The sequence below is a fragment of the Oculina patagonica genome, chromosome 4 (assembly GCF_052425735.1).
Source record: "Oculina patagonica isolate OP01 chromosome 4, crgOcupat, whole genome shotgun sequence".
Lineage (NCBI taxonomy): Eukaryota > Metazoa > Cnidaria > Anthozoa > Scleractinia > Oculinidae > Oculina > Oculina patagonica.
In genome coordinates, this window is record NC_135761.1 from 59,135,894 (window position 1) to 59,154,422 (window position 18,529).

An 18,529-nucleotide genomic window follows, 5' to 3' on the forward strand; every position below is an offset into this window, starting at 1 on the left:
AGGCCATTATAGGGAGTACCCCCCGGGGGTTCTCTGCGTAAAGATATCAGTGGGGGATCAAGTTAGGGGGCCCGATCATCCAGACTACAAGAGGTCAGCAGGAGGCCCGCTCTCGAAAATAATTTTTCTCAGGCCTACAGGCCTTGGTTTGGCCTGAAAATAAGGTGGAGATCCGGGCCCTCCCCTAGATCTGCCACTGGATTAGCCTGCGAATACAGCCGCCTCTCATTCACGTCCCGCAACGAAGAGCGATACGCTCTTCGTTGCGGGACGTGAATGAGAGGCGGCTGTATTCGCAGGCTACCACTGGATATGAAAACCAAAACAGGTCCTACAGCCGCTCTGAGCATTCTCTAACACGTAAAATACGAAACAAGCTTTACAATAAGGAATGAAGAAGAATTGCAAGGCTGGTTTGACAGTTTGGTACTATACATGTATTTGAATACATGTATTTCGAATTCGGAAGGCACGGCCTTTCTTCTTCAGTGTTTTACAGAGAATGACTCTTAATAAGACGCGTAAATAGAAAAACAATTAATAAATAAAGAAATTTGCACGTTTCTCTATATAGGCAACAAGATGAAGAAGGAAGGCCTTCCCTTTCGAAATATTGTATAAGGTTTTTGTTTCCTCCTCCACATTCACGTTCACTCAACAGAAGTGTTATAGGGAAACTTATAGGCACGAATGTCAAGATCTTGCTTTCACTCGAATTCCGGTCAGCTCAGATCATTCAAAATTTCACGTTTCATGAGACGACTGAACAACATGCATGTGCACAATGGTTTTAGGATTTCGAGTAAGCTCCCGTTGTTTTCACGCTATTTTATTCACTTGATATAACACATGGTTTTCTGGCTTCGGCATGCCTTTATTTTATATATAAACTACGCTATTTGGAGATTTAAATCCCATCTATGGATGGAACGACATTCGAACTCTTTTGCCCCGGGTCTTGAGACAATAAAATGGACACAGCCAAAGTTGAAGAAGCCGTCAGAAAGAAAATGAGAAGGAAATGAATAGAAATAAAAAAGAAATTGGGAGACCTTCTTCACGGGTGCTGCCGTTAGGTCACCCATCCAAGTTCTTACTCCGCCCGACAGGGCTTAAGGCCTTAAGATCTGACGAGAACCGGCGCTTGTAGTAAGGCCAGTTCCGACTGTGCTCGTAAAATTCTGAAAAGTTGCCCACTAGAATGTCAAAAAGTTGCTAAAAATGTGCCAAAAATCCAAAAAAGTTGCTACCTAAATTTCTTGATATTGGGACTTTCAAATTCACACAACAAATTGGCGCCTCAAATGATGATCTCGACCGAAATTCGTCCATGATAATTATAACATGTAAAAATAACAAAATATTACATGACTTCATCTATAAGAATTGTATTTTGTGGCATTTGACCAGGAGGGAAATTGTGGCTGCTTCTTGGACCCACATCGTGGTGTATCGTGATGTAGATCGGAGGGGGGGGGGGGTCAGGATCGTCAATGGGATAAAAACACACTTTTGTCCCAATATTTCTAAGGGATCGAAAGGGACAAACCGACCCTCATGAGGGCAATGGGCGTAAAGTGTCGCTTAGTTTATAACGAGGTGTCCTGGAACCAAACAAAAAACTGGATTTAAACCGGTTTTCATCTGTCTTTTTGTCGGTCTTTTTGATTCGCTTTCCCGGCATATCACCAACCAATCAGATGGCTTGTTACAACAAGGGCCCAAACACGTGGTGTTCGATTTGTGTTGCGGCGTCGCCATCTTGTCGATCGTAAGACATCTTGGAAGTTTTAGAGGTTTTTGATTAGACTCTTTTCCAACTAGACATGACAGGAGGCTTTGGAGGACGTAAGCTATTTGTAGGAGGTCTTCCTCCGAAGGTGGACGACAAGGCCTTACGAGACGTGTTCTCTCGTTTCTGGCACATAGAAGAAGGTTTGTAGCACATTGAACGAAGCGAATGAGCCATGAACTGCAGTAAACCTATTATTAAGAGGGGCTGCTGATATTTATCCGACGTTTGATCGTTTACAAGTTTACGCAACATAATGATATTTCATGCTGCTGCATATTTGACTTTTCTTTATTGCGCTCCCCCAACTGATTAGATTAGAATGATGTGGCAGTTGTATATAAAAAACACCCCTTTTTCTCAAACAGTCAAACTAATATAACGGTGAACTTTTTGCGGTAAACGTATGGTCGTAAATGAAACACCTTCCCGAGTGAAGCAACTCCATATAAACTACCGGTACACTGTCCTTCTAAAATCAGTGAAGTCAAAGGTACACTTTTACAGAAAGTGATTTCTAAAATTTATTCATACTAACTGTCTCGTTTACTCTCTTTTGGTTTTATTATCGTATGAGAGATGGTGTGGCTTTTTTTAAACTTGATCTGTTGGTTTTAACTGTTGCATCTTGCCGCTTTCATGCACTCAAATGGCATTCCAGACAAGATAGATGCCAATTAAGGCAACCTTTTCCTAAAATGCATACCGTAGAATTCCAGTTATAAGCCCTGGGCTTATACAACTTCGTAAGGGGTTTTGGGTGGGCCTATAAGCGGAGGGGCTTATATCCGGGAGGGCTTATAAGCGGAATGAAAAAATCGTTTCGAAAAGTGTCACGGAAGTGTTGACTGAAATACGTTTTTAACTTAAAAACGTAATAAAGCAACATTTAGCCCTGTTCAGTACTGTCATCCGGTAGAGGGGGGCTTATATCCGGGGGGGCTTATAATCGGATGTATTTTTTTGTTTCCAGGTAGATGGGCCTATAACCGGGGGGCTTATAAGCGGGGGGGCTTATAACCGGAATTTTACGGTAATTCAACTGAACATTAGCCTGTGAGCAGGCTCACCCTGGGACACGCACGAGAGTTACATGGGAGCGGCGAAGCCGCGACACGTGAGCTGCGAGTGAGCCTGCATCGATCTCTGCTAATTTTTCACTTCCACCCCGGAAACCGCAGGAACACTGATAAACCAATTAAGTTTCACCGGAAAATAGAAGTTTGACAGGAACGTTGACAGCAAATATGCCTGTTAGTTTCAGATTTATCGGGAACATTTCCAATGCAAACTTTCCATAATGTCGGTTGTGAATGTTACACCGAAGAAGAAAAAAACGAGCGTTGAAAGAAACTTCTTCTTCCTTGGGTTTTAGATTTCTGTCGACTGTGTGCATGTTCGTTAAAAGTCCAATATGGGAAGTCTGCTCGTGTGAATGCAACAGAAAATTTGTTTCAAGCGTTAAAGCAGAAAGGATTCACCCCTGTTATCCTTGCTAAACTGTGCTAACATGTTGGTTTACAAGTGACAACCACGGCAAATAAATCTGATAGAGTTTGCCAGGCTTGTGCATGGAAAATAAGAAATATTCACTAGCTGTATTCGTTTGTAGCTAAAAAGCGCTGCGGATAGGGAAATCGAATGCGAAGAAAGCGAAGACCGATTCAAGCAAAATGGCGAGTACATCTTGGTTCATCAACAAACTTTTAACAGCGTATCCTGCTCCTTTTTTAGGTTAAATATAAAGCAGAAAAAACTAGAACTTCGCTGAAACGTTAGAAATACACGCACTAACTCTCTCTCCATTATTGCTGATTGTTGAAGACTGATTAGCGACGACCCGCGGCAAACTGAACGACTCCGTGGGGATCTGATCGCACCTCATCAAAGGAAACAGATTGACAGTTTTCTCACCTTTCTCGCCTTTCGGCCAATGGTATTTCACTTTGCTCAGGCAAAGCAGAAATGAAAAATATACAGAGATGAAAGCAGGCTCACTTTATTGGCGCAACTCCCCGCCTTATCGCTACGCTCGCCACTCTCGCGCGTGCCCCAAAGTATATACGCGCATGCCCCAAGGTGAGCCGTAGACCACACACTTTTGATGTCCATGTCAAATGTCTTCGTCATAACATACTTGTTAAATGCAGCCTGGGAGATCTATAGATGGCAATCATTTTTTTATGACTTAATTTTCAGTGATACTTGTGACAGACCGCGAGACGCATAAGAGTCGGGGCTTTGGGTATGTTGTATTTACTAACGAGGAAGATGCCAAGGAGGCTATGCAATCAATGGCGGGTGAACGTGGCAAGGTGGGTTTTATTTATCTGTGTAGAAGATTATTTATTGCTGTTTTAGCTAGCACTGTATGTGCTGACCTGACCCACCAAAAATGGTTAAAACTCTCAAAGTCTCTGTCGATAACCATCAGGCCATTATTTGTATCTGCAAGATTAGTATTAACTGACTGCTAAACAAAGTAAAAAGAAAAAAAGATATTTATGCTTCTGTATTACCTTATTATAGGAATATAAGGAAGCATTTTGACAACGTGAACAAAATTTACACTGATAAAATTAATGCGAATTTAAGAAAAGTTCTGGTTAAATGCTTATAGTAAATATGTTTCCATCAATAAAATTAACGTGAATTTGCACTAATAACATGTATCGTTAATTTCCTATAATAAGGTAACCTCTCGACTACAAGGCCCTGAAAATTAACTACAGTGTATCTTTGGCTACCATGATGATGGAATCACTGGATGGAATGGCACTTTTCCATGGTCTTATTTTAGTTTTTCAATCTTGCTCTCTTTTTTCCCTAGAAATTCTTCAACCATGAAATGACATTAGAGTATGCCAGAGATAAGGAATCCAGTGCCCCAAGAGGAGGACGAGGAGGAGGGCGTGGAGGAATGAGAGGAGGCTTCTCCGACAGAGGTCGTGGGCCCCCACGAGGCCCACCATTCAGAGGACCTCCCCCTGGAGGTCCTGCTCACCGTGGTCCCCCCAGCAGGTCAGTGTAGGCAAGGCTGTTCGGTTTAGAATGAATTTTGAAGGTACTCAACATGTGGGCAAGTATATTTTGCATGGTAACAACCAAGGAGAGTTGTTTTTCACCAAGAAGCCCCCTGAAAATCTGATACAAGATGTAAGACATGGCTTTTGTCTGCTAGTTTGTTTTTTTTTTATTTGGAGTCTAAAAATGCAAAAATCTTACTTTATTAGTATGTTTATTTTCAAGAAATGTCTCCAAAGACTTACTATTTTTATTATACATTTTATACATGATCTAACAAATTAAGAAGGGAATTTGATTTCACATTTAATGAGCTACTGCACGGTGTTACTTGTATTGTGAAAAGTTTATGAAAGGAGTGTAAAAGCAGTACACACTGAATAGTAAAAAGATAAAAAAGGCAATCTTATCGTAAGGTTTAAAGAAACACATAATATAAGATTTTGTGGCCACTAATTTTGTAGCCAACGTAAAGAGCTAATTTGAAATCAGGGCTGTGCTCCAGCAGTGCCTGGGTGCCACAGGCGACTTACTTTTGCCTTTGGGCGACTTGCATAACTTTGCTACCATGAAAGCTTTTAAGACCTGGGCACCAAGATTTCTTACATAAAAGCCTTTGGGCACCCTGCATTTATTCTAAGAGCTCAGCTTTGGAAAAACAGTTTGTGCCATTTACATTTGGAAGAAATTCCCTGCCCTGCATTTGCCTCTGTGGAAAGCTAAGTGTAAGTCTAGGTCAAAACCATGGACACCATGGATATGAAAATGGCCTTGTACTGACTTCTGTTGACATTTTTATAGGCCAAGAGATGGACCCCCACCACCCCGTGGTAGGGATCCCATGCCTCCCCCCAATAGAGGCCCCCCAAGGGGTCCCCCTGGAGAGCCACGAAGAGGCCCCCCTCCTCCTGACAGGTAACTATTTGGTCATAAAAGTATAAATATCATAAAAGATTATTATCTTTAATAGAAAATATGTGTGGTATATTTGTACTCGTTTTGCTTGTTATTTGTACTCCACTAAACAGAGTTGTCTGTAATATCAATATGATGACAAAACAAAAACAAAATAAAAAAAGCTGTTTTAATTGAATGCATGACCAAGCAATACAACCAGAATTGCAATGCTAGTGCTAGCAGGCACTGAAAACCATTCTCTCCTTATTCCTTTGATTGGATCAGGTACATCGTAGGCACCTGTGTTGAGAAATGCACTCTGAGAGAGAAATTTCTTCTAGATACACTCACCAAACTTGTCCTCTCTTCATATACTATTGAGCCCCAAGTCTACTGCATAGACCATTACAATTCTGTGCCTCTCAAGCTGCCTTTTGACAAATCTTGTAAATCAGAAAATTAGACTTGGAAGACTTGGGTGTTGGACGCGAAAGATTTTTTCCTAAGAGGCCTCACATTCATGTAAAAAAATCATTGGTCTTAAATCATAAATACAAGGCTAAGGATGTACAAACTATTATTTAAATTTGGGCACCATTTATGCAAAGTGTTTATGGGTCTGCTGGGTCTTTTTTTTTTTTCATGTCCTGGATTATTTTGTACTGAAATATTAGAGAAACTAAATGCATGTAGGAATTGATAACTGCTGAGTATAAAGGGTTTGGTATTCTGCTTAGAGGCTTGTTAACCTTGTTAGAGGTTTTTGTTTTTCAAATCAATAACCAAACTTTTTTCCCACAGATATGATGATTATGGACCACCCCCTGAGCGTGGGTACCCATCAAGGGATTATGATCGTGGAGGTTACAGTGAGCGTGATAGAGAGAGACCTCCAAGTTACGGCAATGATCATTATGGCAGCAGGTATTACAATTTGTGATGTTGTACATGTACATTCAACAACCAACAGTCAGTTACCCTGTCACTCCCAAGAGTGCTCGAGTCCAAACTTAAAAAAATTGTTGTGCAAAATATTGAAAATATACTGTAGCACAACTAAGTGCCTCTTAATAGTTTGCGTATTACGTGCTAGAGTTTTGCACATGGAAGTATGTTATTGGTCTTTCCCCAAAAATTTTGGATCTAAAAGTAACAGGTTTGTGTATGGGTTTTTTGGAAGTACCATTATCAAACAGTTTTTTCAATTGCTTAGAAATATGAATGTACTTGGAAGAACATCGTTTTCCCCCCCTGAGGTTTTACCATTTTGGATAGATTGTATTGGAGATTGTCTTGTTTTTTATCATCATCTTTTATGCCACAAATTAACTTGTAGTTCTAGAAATAGGAGTAGCAACTGGTCTTTGCAAGCATTTTTAAGCGTGTGTGCAAAGCGTTTTTCTTTGCGAGCATGAGCATTGACAAAAGTTAGCCTTGCAAGCAATTAGCACTTTTCAAAAAGCTTTCTCCACTGGAAACTCAACATGCAAGCAGTTGTAAAAATACGCGGTGACAAGCAAATGAGCACCCACTAAAATTTTGCAAGCATTCCGAGCAGAAGCCTAATTTTCGAGCACTGCAAAATTTTGATGGACTGTCTATGACCCCTAGAAATAAAGAAAGGTTTTTAGCGGAGCTCCAAAGAGCGGAGCCCCATACCCATAGAAAATCTACAGAAAGAGGAAAACCATGAACTCGAGTTTTCATGGTCATCATGGCTAGCGGCATGGCTCACGGGCGCGTACGACGTATGTACGTCGTGTACTCTAGAAATAGATTAACCCAGGAGCCTGATTAACCCTAACCTCTTTGATACTGGGCATCTACCGTAGTTATTCGGTTATAAGGCGCACGGTTTTTTCGAGAAAAATCTGTTTTTCTGTGGGAAGTTCATACCAAAATTGGGGTGCGTCTTATAGCCGAGTATTTTCGCCCAACAAAATCTTATGACCGCCATTTTACCGAAACTTACAGTTAAAACAAGAGAAATTAATAAAAACCACTTAATGTTGGTTATTGTCTTTTACAGTATTAAAGATGTAAGAAACGTTAACTTTAAACGCAAAGTTTATTATCGCGTATTATATAAAACGAGTTTCAGTAACACCTGTATATGCCAGCATTTTGTTGAAATTAGACAAAGAAAATCAAGCATACTCATTTGAAACAAACCTTTCTAAGCGTGGAAAGTGGAAAATGACTTTAGAAGACAAGGAAAACACCAAAAAAGCTTGAGAATCTTTCAAAACCACTCGATAAACAAAGCACGAAGCGATCCGAAGCGATACGAAGCGTGCTTGAGAGCTTGGTAACCAAGCAACAAACTCAGTGGTCACTGGAAACTACACATCTGCCAGGTTACTAAGCAGCTAAGTTCGAAGCATGAACGATGGAAAGATGTTTTGCTCAAGTGGATTTACGTCTTTTTTAGCAGGAAATGTTAGCTTTTTACTGGACGATTGTGCCAAGAAGTATGAACAACATTCAAACATTCAAATTTTGTAAGAAACAACTGTCCTTAAATTGATCACTATATCTTTTCAACTCTCCAACTCATGGTGCGTCTTATAACCGAGTGTTTTTGGAGAATTTTCAGTTTGTAAACTTAGCATAACAATGTTGCCAAGTTTGGGGTGCGTCTTATAACCGAGTGCGCCTTGTAACCGAATAACTACGGTAAGTTATGGTCAATTGACAGCTGTCAATACAAGGTGTCCGCTGACCAGCATTACATGACCATATCGCATGCTCAGGTGTATAACTCATCGAGATCACATGTTTTTTAAAGTTGACCGCTGACGGGAAAATGGTTTTTCTATTTGATCGCGGGCTCAAGTCCTATTTTTTTCAAAGTCAGTGAATGGCAAAGCCTTATTATAGGAAATTAACGCTTGTGTTAATTAAGGTATTTGAAATTAACGCAACTTAAATTAACCCGAATTGAAGGAAAAATTGCTTCTCAATAAAGGAAATTAACGCGAAAGAGGGGGTAACGTTTCAAAATGAAGGAAATTAACGCGACAACACAGAGGAGAAAAGAACTTGTTAAGACAACAGGATCAAGTTTACTTCAACACAAAGGAATCTGACCGCCTCGAGCGTTCTTTACAGTTTTAGTGATCCGGCAGATTTCCACCCTGAAGAAATTATGCCTTTTCCTAAGAGACAAGACGTGTGGACTGTATCGAAAAATTGGGGCCAAAATAATGGAAATTAAGGTCATGGAAATTAACGCTCCACTTTATTAACGACGCGGAAATTAACGTTAACAAAAATTAACGCGACTTAAATTAACGCGAATTTTTGAAATTCACGTTAATTTCATGAAGCGTTAATTTCCTATAATAAGGTAAATTACCCGGGAGCTCTGCTTTTAGGCTTGGCTAAATCTATTTAATATTGTTTTCAGGTATCCTCCCCCAGAACGTGGTGCTGGTGGAGGTGGCAGTGTAGGCGGTGGAAGCAGCTATTCCAGCAGCGATCGAGGTTATGGTCCACCAGTGGATAGAGGCTATGGCGGTTCTGATCGTTATAGCAGTGCTGATAGGGGATATTCTAGTGACAGAGGCTATGGGGACAGGTAACTGGAATTTCTACTGTGACTGAATTTCATGCACACTTCATTGGTACGTTGTATGCGCACAGTGTTATCCTGAGCTTTTAAGGTCAGCACACACAATGGGACCAGTCACCACGTAGGGACACACACAGTACACAGGAAGGGACTAGTCACACCTATTAGCATACGACTAGTCGCAGGGATAAGTCCCCTGTAGTGTTCACACGTAGGGACTAGTAGCAGGGACTGACCACTTTGGTTTTTTATTTATTTATTTATTTTATTTTTTTTTTTTGGGGGGGGGGGGGGGGTCAGAGGGACTAGTTGCACAAACAGTACACACAAAGGGACAAGCAGAAATTCATGGAACTAGTCGCTGTGACTAGTCCCATGAATTCAAACCAGTTTGAATTTGTGGGACTAGTCGAAGGGACCAAAATTTGGTCGCTGCGACTAGATTTTGTGCCGAAAATGGATAGTTCACACGTAAGACATTGGCCCCAGGGACTAGTCCCATGGACTTGTGTGAATCCCGGAACCTAAACCCTTGGTCACACTGCTTTCATGCTGTCTGCATAGCTAGCAATTTATCTTGCAAGGGCAGTGATAAACTATAAATTATCCAAAAAATAACATCTACATGTACTTTGTCCTGTTCTGAAGCTGGGTTTTGTTGTGTCTGATTAGGTATGGTGGTGGTGGTGGTTCTGGAGGTGCTTCTGATGATCGTTACCCTCCAGAAAGAGGCAGCTATGGCAGCGAACGGCAGGAAAGAGGAGGGTATGATTCTGGTAGCAGTGGTGGAGGTTATGGCAGCAGTGACCGTGGCTATGGTGGGCCAGACCGTAGTTACCCACCCTCTGATCGTGGTTATGGCCCTCCCCCAGAGCGCTCCAGGGCAGGGGGCTATGGTGGTGGGGCCCCACCAGACAGGCCTTACTCTTCGGGGTCCTATTCTGGAGGTAAGTTTGAAAACTGATAGCAAATCAATTTAAAACTTCCAGCCATAATGGTGAGATCAAAATCGTCCATTCAGTAACACAAGTACCGCAAGCAATATACTACGTTATGGAGGCCACTATCGAGAGTTTTGATCTTGCTGTTTGGGCTTAAAAAGTTTATAAAGGTGTTTGAACTTTAATTGTGACAGTCAGTCTAGGTTAAGATTGCTGCTGTGTAGAACAACAAAAACAGACAGTCGTGAAGTTGAATTACGAAAGTGAACGTTGTCTGTTTACGTTAGAAACGTGCCTTGTCTGTTTCAGTTAAAAAAAAGTGGTCGTCATTCAATACTACGGTATTTGGAGATCAGAGTTTCAGAAAACACAGTGCTTTATATATCATGTTGTTGACATGATACCGTTGACTTTTACCGTGTCATTTGCACTTTGTCGTTTTTGAGCAGATCAAAACTATCATTCGACACACTTCTTACAGCATTACTCTTCAGCTTCCAGTCTGATTAGCCAAGTTCATCCGAAGACAAAAATAAAAGAGTTAGAACTCAGCCACCTGAGAAATTAAATACTGCCACTTGAGAGTTTTTAAACCTATTTCAGTAAAATCGTATCACATTATTGCAGTTTTCAGTGATATGTGAACTCTGAAATTCAATCCTCACCCAACGGTTTTACTTTTTGCTGCCGTCAATCTTCTTAGCAGACCTCTCGGGAAACAGACTTTCACTTCAACCGGGTCAAGTCACATCTGTCAGTTGTGATTGGTAGATTTCGATCCATCTTGTTTGTTTCTGTTTTTCACGGTTTGTTGGCTGTCGCCATAATTATGATTGACGGCAGTGAAAAATGCAATCATTATTTGGATTTTGAATTTCAGACTCGCATATCACTGAAAACCGCAATAAGTTGAAAATGAGAGAAATTGTGCTCAGATCACCAGTGTCTACGTGTTTCAAGAGACTTGCTTCATTGATCTCTGCTGACAAGTGCAGTGCATTTCTTGTTTCGAAATCCACAGAATAGCCCAGGGTTTCATTGTACAGCCACTGCAACGTGAAAATACAAAGAAACAGTATAGCTATAGCTGACCGTTTTCGTGTTTTACAGTGTAGATTAATCGGTGTAGTATCTGCAGCCCTTAAAGTGTTGAAGTGTTCTTTTCTTTTAGAAGCAGGAAAATCTGGTCCGTAACCTTACTACGTGCACCTCCCTTCGCCTGTAGTATTCCTGATGGATACACGTCATGTTATGCTGCCTTAAAGTGTCCTCTTGTCTAATTGTGTAATCTGCATTTCGTTTGAAGGCCGAGACTGGTGATGAGATGCGGATTTACGATCCACAATCCAGCGAGGATGTGTTTGTTTACCACTGTACCGGATATGATTTTAGCCATTATCGACCGTAAAGCATATGTTGTCGTTCGTCTAACCGTGTTCGTCTGTCTATCAAGCCTGTTGCCGAAACCATCAACAATATCATCGTAATGCTGCATAACGAACTCCTATGGACAATCTTCGACTTTCGTTCCTTCGGCAGTAAATGTAGCTTGCGGAAGTGTAATGCTCTAAATGTTGTGTTATAGCCTGTGAAATAGCCTCGATTCGTGACTTCGTCTGAAAGAAAGCATAAGGTTTTAGAAATTTTTAAGTAGTTAATTTTTTGGGGCCTTTTGATGGTTCTTTTCGCCAAGTTTGACGACTTTTTATTTGTTGCAAATAAAGGATTATTCACGTTACTTCATTTTTCGATGTTTCATTGACTGCCGACTTGGGTTTAAAAAGATCGAACCTCCGTTCTTTCGTCTCCTTTATAACGTTTCAGTTCTGGTGCCACCGGATCATAGCTACGGATAAACTGAAAGCTGCGTTCGGAATCTTCGGATATTGATTTCAATCATCCGGTCCTCTCCAGAAACCTGTCGTGCCAGTTTTTTTGGGGGGGTCATTTGGGTGAGATGGCTATCGTGTTTCGTTAAGGTACGAGTCAAGATTTCAAACAGATAAGTGGGGCTTTGCCACGTTTTTAACAGATTTCTGAAACGCCAAAATATATATTTGTGTCGTGAAAACCCAAAAATACTGGTCCATTTTTATTAACAGTTGCTATATTAGAGAACTGAAACCGTTTACAAGCGTCTTTGGCTGCAGATGGCTAGGGTGGAAATGGATTACAACTTGAAAAATTGAGGCTTAACTTTCCAAGTTGTTTCCGAGCGTCTTGTAGCCGTGTTTCGATTTCTCTCGGCAAATTGAGGTTAAATCTTTCTTAGTTAAACGATAAACGCTGAACTTGCAGTCAGGAATATTCATAACTCAAATATTTGTCTGTCGCTGACTATTATCAAACGTTTTAAACAACGTTTGTTTGAAACTCTTATAAAGACGTTTCGGCCGAGAATCTTCGGCCTTCCTCGGTTTTGAAAAAAGCCAACGGCTTACAACGGCTTTCTTTAGTTGTTCAAAGATAATGTTTTTTGGGTAAAATTGCCTCCCACTAATTTCAGAACAGTTGAGACCAAAAATCCGAGAAACCCCGTGACGTCGCTCCTTTGACTCGGCGACCAAGTGCAATCCAACAGCTCTGCAGTTCAGGTTTGTTACGAAAACTTTCAGTGCAAGTTGAAGTTTGCAAAGTAACAGTCCACTGGTAACTCGTTTTGCTTTGATAGATCTAGAGTCCCAAATGATCCCAGTCATCTTTGAGCCTAACCTCACTTCAGTTTTCGTAGTACATTGATCGGAATGTCGGTATGACTCGTTTCTTCTTCGTTTCCGTTCCGATATGTTCGCTACCGAAGCTTCATCATGCAATTATATCTATGGCTGTCGGATTTGTTCGAAGAAACGATTGCTTGCAGCTTTATCCGTAGCTATCCGATGACTTCTTCGCCACATTGCGATGTAAACTTAACAGGTCAACCCGAATTGCATGTTTATTATAAACCTGATAATAATGCGTGAAATAAATAAACTCTTGTCGGTGTTCGTTCAGCTAAGTTATTCAACTTTCACAGCAACACTTAAATTTCAGTTACCCCGGACACAAGTTGCTTGTCAGTACTATAAAAACCAACACGTATTTCGTCTTAAAATTTCTTCCCTAAACAAACAACCTGCAAGGAAGCTTAACTGATAAACAAGAAGCATAAAAAAGAAGTCAATTCTTAAACAAATTTAACATAAACCTTTCGCAACAGTCGTTTGAGATATGATGGAAAAGTGAACTTCGACTCGATAAAATGTCGGAAAGTAGAGAATTAACTCTAACGTAAATAAGTGCTGCTTGGCGCAAAATTGCATTTCGCAATTTAACCCTCGATAAAATGTCGGCTGTAGCCCCTCTGGTGAGTGTTTGTAATCTTCCTTCGTGTAAGTTCGTAGAAAGTTGTTCTAACACTAGAGACGGACAAATCGTCTAGACGGACAATTTGTCTGAGACGGACAAATTGTCTTAGTGTGAAAACGGGACGGACACGATTTTGGACGTACAAGTCGTCTGAATTTGTCCGTCGATTTGGCCGTCTAGGAAGACGATTTTTCGAGGACGACTTGGTCGTCTAGACGGACATGTCGTCTGAAAGCCGTCTTAAATTCACACTAGACGGACAAATCGTCAGACGACTTGTCCGTCGAGCGATTTGTCCGTCTTCTAGTGTGAAACCGGCCAATTACTCGTCATTGGCCAAGTACCTCGCATGATCCCTCTATACCTCTGCCTGGGCGGTTCACCAGGTTACATGCGCCAATCTAAAGAGTTCAAACAATTAAAGCTTGCTTATCTCTAACAAATAAACCGAACGGAGAATAAAGAGTTTGCCTTTGTACTCGGAGACAAACTAACAAAATTTAAATCTAAAATATAAATCCTTTGTTAAAGTTTGAACTCCGTCATGCATAGCCAAGGACTTAACCATCGACCATAAATGCATGAATGAGATCAGTTGAATTTATCACCGCTTTCTTTAGCGGGACTTTTTTTTTGGCCGCATTTGTTTTCTCCAATGCCCTGTTGTTGAAATGATCTTAAGTCCCCGTCCACACTAATCCAGATAAATTTGAAAACGCATCTTTTTTCCTCCGGATAGGCCAATTGTCCATACTCAAACGGCTTTTTCGGTGACTGAAAACGGAGCTTTTCGAAAACGGTCTCCAAAGTGGAGAAATTTAAAAACGCCGGCTAGGTGGTGTATTGTGGACGGCGAAAACGGTGACGTCAGACAGTCATGTGATCTCTGTCAAAGACAAAAGGCTTAATTGGAACGTGTGCAATGTAGCTTATCGTTGTCAAATTTAACTGGATCAGTGTGGACGGGGCCTAAATTACTCTTGACTCTTGAACAAGTGCGAACGTCCGGCGAACATTCGCTGAGGTTCTCGAGAAATTATCGAGTCGTATGGCCAATTACAAAACAAAACGGAACAGTTTAAATGCCTTGTGTCTGAGGTCGGTCGATTCTCGGATGGTCTTGTCCAGGGCAGTCCGAGCAAACCTTGTATCGTCAGTTCCAAGAGAAACAGCAAGACCTCGTACAGAGCAGGTCTGCAAGTAGGCTCTGAGTCCCCCCTCGGACAGAACCAAAATGTATTTCGTAAGAAGCCTACTGCAGATGCCTGGTATAATTTGAGGGTCTTTGACTCGATCGAGGAACAAGCACCGTAAAATCTTTAAGGTGGGAAAATAGGTCTCTACGTGAGTTGAACTCATGGTACAAGGTCATCCATGCTGGATGGCAAGTTATGCTCTGGGTCGTCCGAAACAAAACTGTCAAGCTTGAATAGCTGAGGAGGCTGTCCATTTTGCTATCGAGCAGATTTAGGAGCTGGTACAATGACAACATTTTTCTCCGGTTTGGCTAACCGTCTTCACTAATCCGGATAAATTGTCCACCGAAAACGGAACTTTTCGAAAACGCTCTTTAAAGTGAATTTATTTGAAAACGCCGGTTTTGCGCTTTAGTGTGGACGGAAAACATTTTGAAAACGAAATTTTTCAAAAACGTTCTTCAAAGTGGATACTTGAAGACGCATTTTATCCGATTTTGTCGAAAGTAGATGTGTTTTCAAATTTATCCGGACTAGTGTGGACGGGAAACATTTTATATACGTCGTTTTGAGATTTCTCCGTTTTCCAATTTATCCGAATTAATGTGGACAGGGCCTACCTTCGCATTTTGTTGGTTTGCTCTTTTAACATACAACCCGAGTTAGGAAACTTAGTTAATTATGACTTGCCATTGAAGCTCCTATCAGCCCCCTCCCCCCATCCCACTCTAATGAGAGTGGGATGGAGAGAGTACCGGTAGTCATCTGGCCATCACACCTTTTTATTGTTGCTATTTCGGGAGAGGTGTCTAATACAATTAGCCTACTCCCACCTCGAAAGAGTTTATAAACGAAATACCCCTCCAAGGAAGGGCTAGAAATCTAACCGTAACGCCTCGGACCGCTTTCACTTGCCCGCGGGCACATAACAAAAGCAGCTCGTTAGCGGGTGTCGTGCGTATGGAACCACTGTATGTGATGGTACCAGTTAACCGATGTAACGAAGGGTGAATTAGAAGCGCAAGCAAGAAAGGACAACGGACGTGCGACTAGTTTGTCTGTTCCACCTATTCTGCGAGCCTGGAGCGAGCTGGAAGACCATCTGATCCTACTTGTGGCAGTCGCATTAAGACCCAATAAGGTATCGCGATGTGCTATATACTTTCAAGTCTTATTTAGCAATCGTCTCCTGCGAGTGATTTGCGGAGGAGTCTGTGAAAAAGGGTCGGCACAAAAATGTATAAAACGGAGCTTAAAGCTATTTGCTTTCACTGTATAACAAAAGAGAAAAAAAGGTATGGGAACTCAACTTCGCTGTAATAGTTATTGGGTTTCTTGTGCTGTTGCCACTTGTAGTGAAAGCGACGAAATTTTGAAACTAATAAAGTCCCTGAACTCAATCGTACGTTCCAAAAACCTCGTATAGCCGACTTCGGCCAGTTGGAGTATTAATTAAACGGTGACGTTTCTATATTGTCACTGAAACCGTAGGCTTTGTCCTCCGCTTTGTCCTCAGTTTTGCGTAATTCTTTACGAGCTTTTGTCGTTGCCTTGTGCCGTTCCAGCATTTGCCCAGTGTTGGTTCGCTTCTTGACAGATTCCGGGTGGGTCATGATTTTTCTGCCGAAAAGCATTTTTTGAGTGCCTTCATTACGTCCTTTTTTTTTCAGTCGAGGCTCATTACATTACTGCAGACGAATTCGGGCCTTTCGGAAATTTGCCGAGGGTGGCGCCGACTAGAAACGAATGAATACAGCGGCATCAATATCTCGGATATGTTTTGCGGTTCTCCTGTAAACTCGAGTGCAAGGCGGGTCTGATAAAAGGGTGTAAAAAAACACGTTGCTAATTTTGAAGGATAACGGTCGCTTCGGAACAAACGGCCAAACGTAAGTGTTCAAACAAACCATGTCAAATTCGATTTTGTATTCAGAACTTCTGTGGAGAAAATGAAGGAATGCAGAAAGTTTACTCGTCGGTTCTTTCATAGACTTCCTCTTGATGTACAACGTCCTCACAGAACACTCATGTACGTCAAATGAAAATTGATAATGAATACTTTTGCAACCAGAGTACAATTCAAAACTTTTCATCAGAGCAGCTTTCCAGTATTTTGCAGTTCTGGACAATGCTTGCCCGGATAAGTATAAAACGGTTGTTTGATGCCTTGTGTGCAGCATTAAGTCCTCCCCCCTCCCGTCTGTACCCCACCCTCACTGACTAAATGGTCCCGCGGTGTTGTTCCCCAGTCGGACAACCACAACACGCGTTCGTTAAATTGTCCACTTCTCATAAGTCCTCCAAAAGTACGCGCTCATCTGTAGAATGGATGGAGGGTGCAGGGAGGAGGAGGCGGGGTCGGGGAAGCTAAAAATGGCGCCTGTCCTGGTTACCAGTCCTTCCATTGGGTAACTTGCTCGTCTTCGTAAACTTGGTTTGTCAGTTCATTCCAGCAACGCTGATACCCCACTCTAGCCCCATTGGGCCAAACCCGTTCATCATAAAAAGAGGTAAATTCCACAAGGTAGGAATGAATATGCTGTCATAAAGGCTTGTTGCTGCTAATATTTTTGGGCCACCACCTATTGTTATTTTTACTTTGAATTGATTATGAATTCATCAAAATGATCACAGAGATATTGTAAGTTTGTATACGCCCGATTCAAGAAAAGTTGACCAATGAAAAGCATAAACTATGAACAATACGACCCAATTGGTTACTGGGAAATCGAATTGTTGTTTGTGACAGAATTAACATTATAATAATAAAACAGTTTGCATAAATCATGCTCTAAAAGCTCTCCGAGAAAGAAAATATCTTGATAAGAAATAAATGGAATATTTCTAAGTTTACCAATGCTGTCTACCCAGAAACCCATTCGGTCTTATTGTTCATGATTTATGCTTTTCACAGGGTGAACTTTTCCTGACTTTCTTCAATTTGGTGCATGTTCTGCGCATAGGGGTTGCAGCTTTCCATAATTTTATCCGTGAACAGATCACTTCGTTGATCGCCCTAACAGGAGCCAGAAATGCTGGGTTAAATTACATAAGAAAACCGCAAGCCATTATGCGCGTGCAAACTTAACGGAGGGTAACACAGCGGTCAAACGCCACGCGCGTGCGCAATTCCCGCCAAAATTTCTTCATACACTCTTAAATTTCCCAAACTTTTTTGCTTTAAAGCCAAAATTTAACGCCGTCCATGGAAAGTTAATGTTTGTTCGCAGCTCATGGATGGGAAATTTGATCATTGATCTTCACTGAGTTCACAGGTTGAAATTTTCTTTCACCGTACTATTTCTATAACAATTTCCTACAAAAGTTTGCACATTTTCGAGTCGAGTTCTAAGGGCCTGTTTACATGATTCCGGAATGACTTTCATTCCGGAACGAAACTCATTCCGGAATGAAGTTCTTCTGCATTCACATGAAAGAGTCGACCGGCTCAACCTAGGCTTTCACGTGAGTGGTTTTCGCGCGAGATCAAAAACAAAGATGGCGCGTGTTTCGCCAAACATGTTATTGTCCCCATTTATGACCATTTCTGCAATTTTAACGAGATTGACCGTAGGGCTGCTTCTTGGGCTAAACAGAAAATACTCTTACCCTTTTTCGCTCTGAGTTCAAACTGTGGCCTCTGTTTGCGGTTCATGAGATGCGGTTCATCTCGGAACGAAATTCGTTCTGTGTTTACATGATACCAGAAGAGATGTCATCCGGAACGATCTGGGAAAACCGGAGAACTCATCCGGAA

The 18,529-nt window shown here is 41.4% G+C and overlaps 1 protein-coding gene across 1 annotated transcript; it reads left to right on the forward strand.

Moving 5' to 3' along the window:
- Positions 1 to 1,725: 1,725 nt before the first annotated feature.
- Positions 1,726 to 11,971, forward strand: LOC144650939 (uncharacterized). Its single transcript, XM_078510777.1, has 8 exons — positions 1,726 to 1,935; positions 3,992 to 4,107; positions 4,623 to 4,813; positions 5,618 to 5,731; positions 6,515 to 6,637; positions 9,123 to 9,293; positions 9,960 to 10,234; positions 11,535 to 11,971. The coding sequence occupies exons 1-8, from the start codon at positions 1,827 to 1,829 to the stop codon at positions 11,546 to 11,548; spliced, it is 1,113 nt and encodes a 370-aa protein (XP_078366903.1). The 5' UTR covers positions 1,726 to 1,826; the 3' UTR covers positions 11,549 to 11,971.
- The last annotated feature ends 6,558 nt before the right edge of the window (positions 11,972 to 18,529 follow it).

Coding starts and splice junctions, on each gene's coding strand:
- LOC144650939 (XM_078510777.1), top strand. CDS start 1,827: ATGACAGGAGGCTTTGGAGGACGTAAGCTATTTGTAGGAGGTCTTCCT. Junction 4,108..4,622: donor TGGCGGGTGAACGTGGCAAG/GTGGGTTTTATT, acceptor TTTTTTCCCTAG/AAATTCTTCAACCATGAAAT. Junction 9,294..9,959: donor GACAGAGGCTATGGGGACAG/GTAACTGGAATT, acceptor GTGTCTGATTAG/GTATGGTGGTGGTGGTGGTT.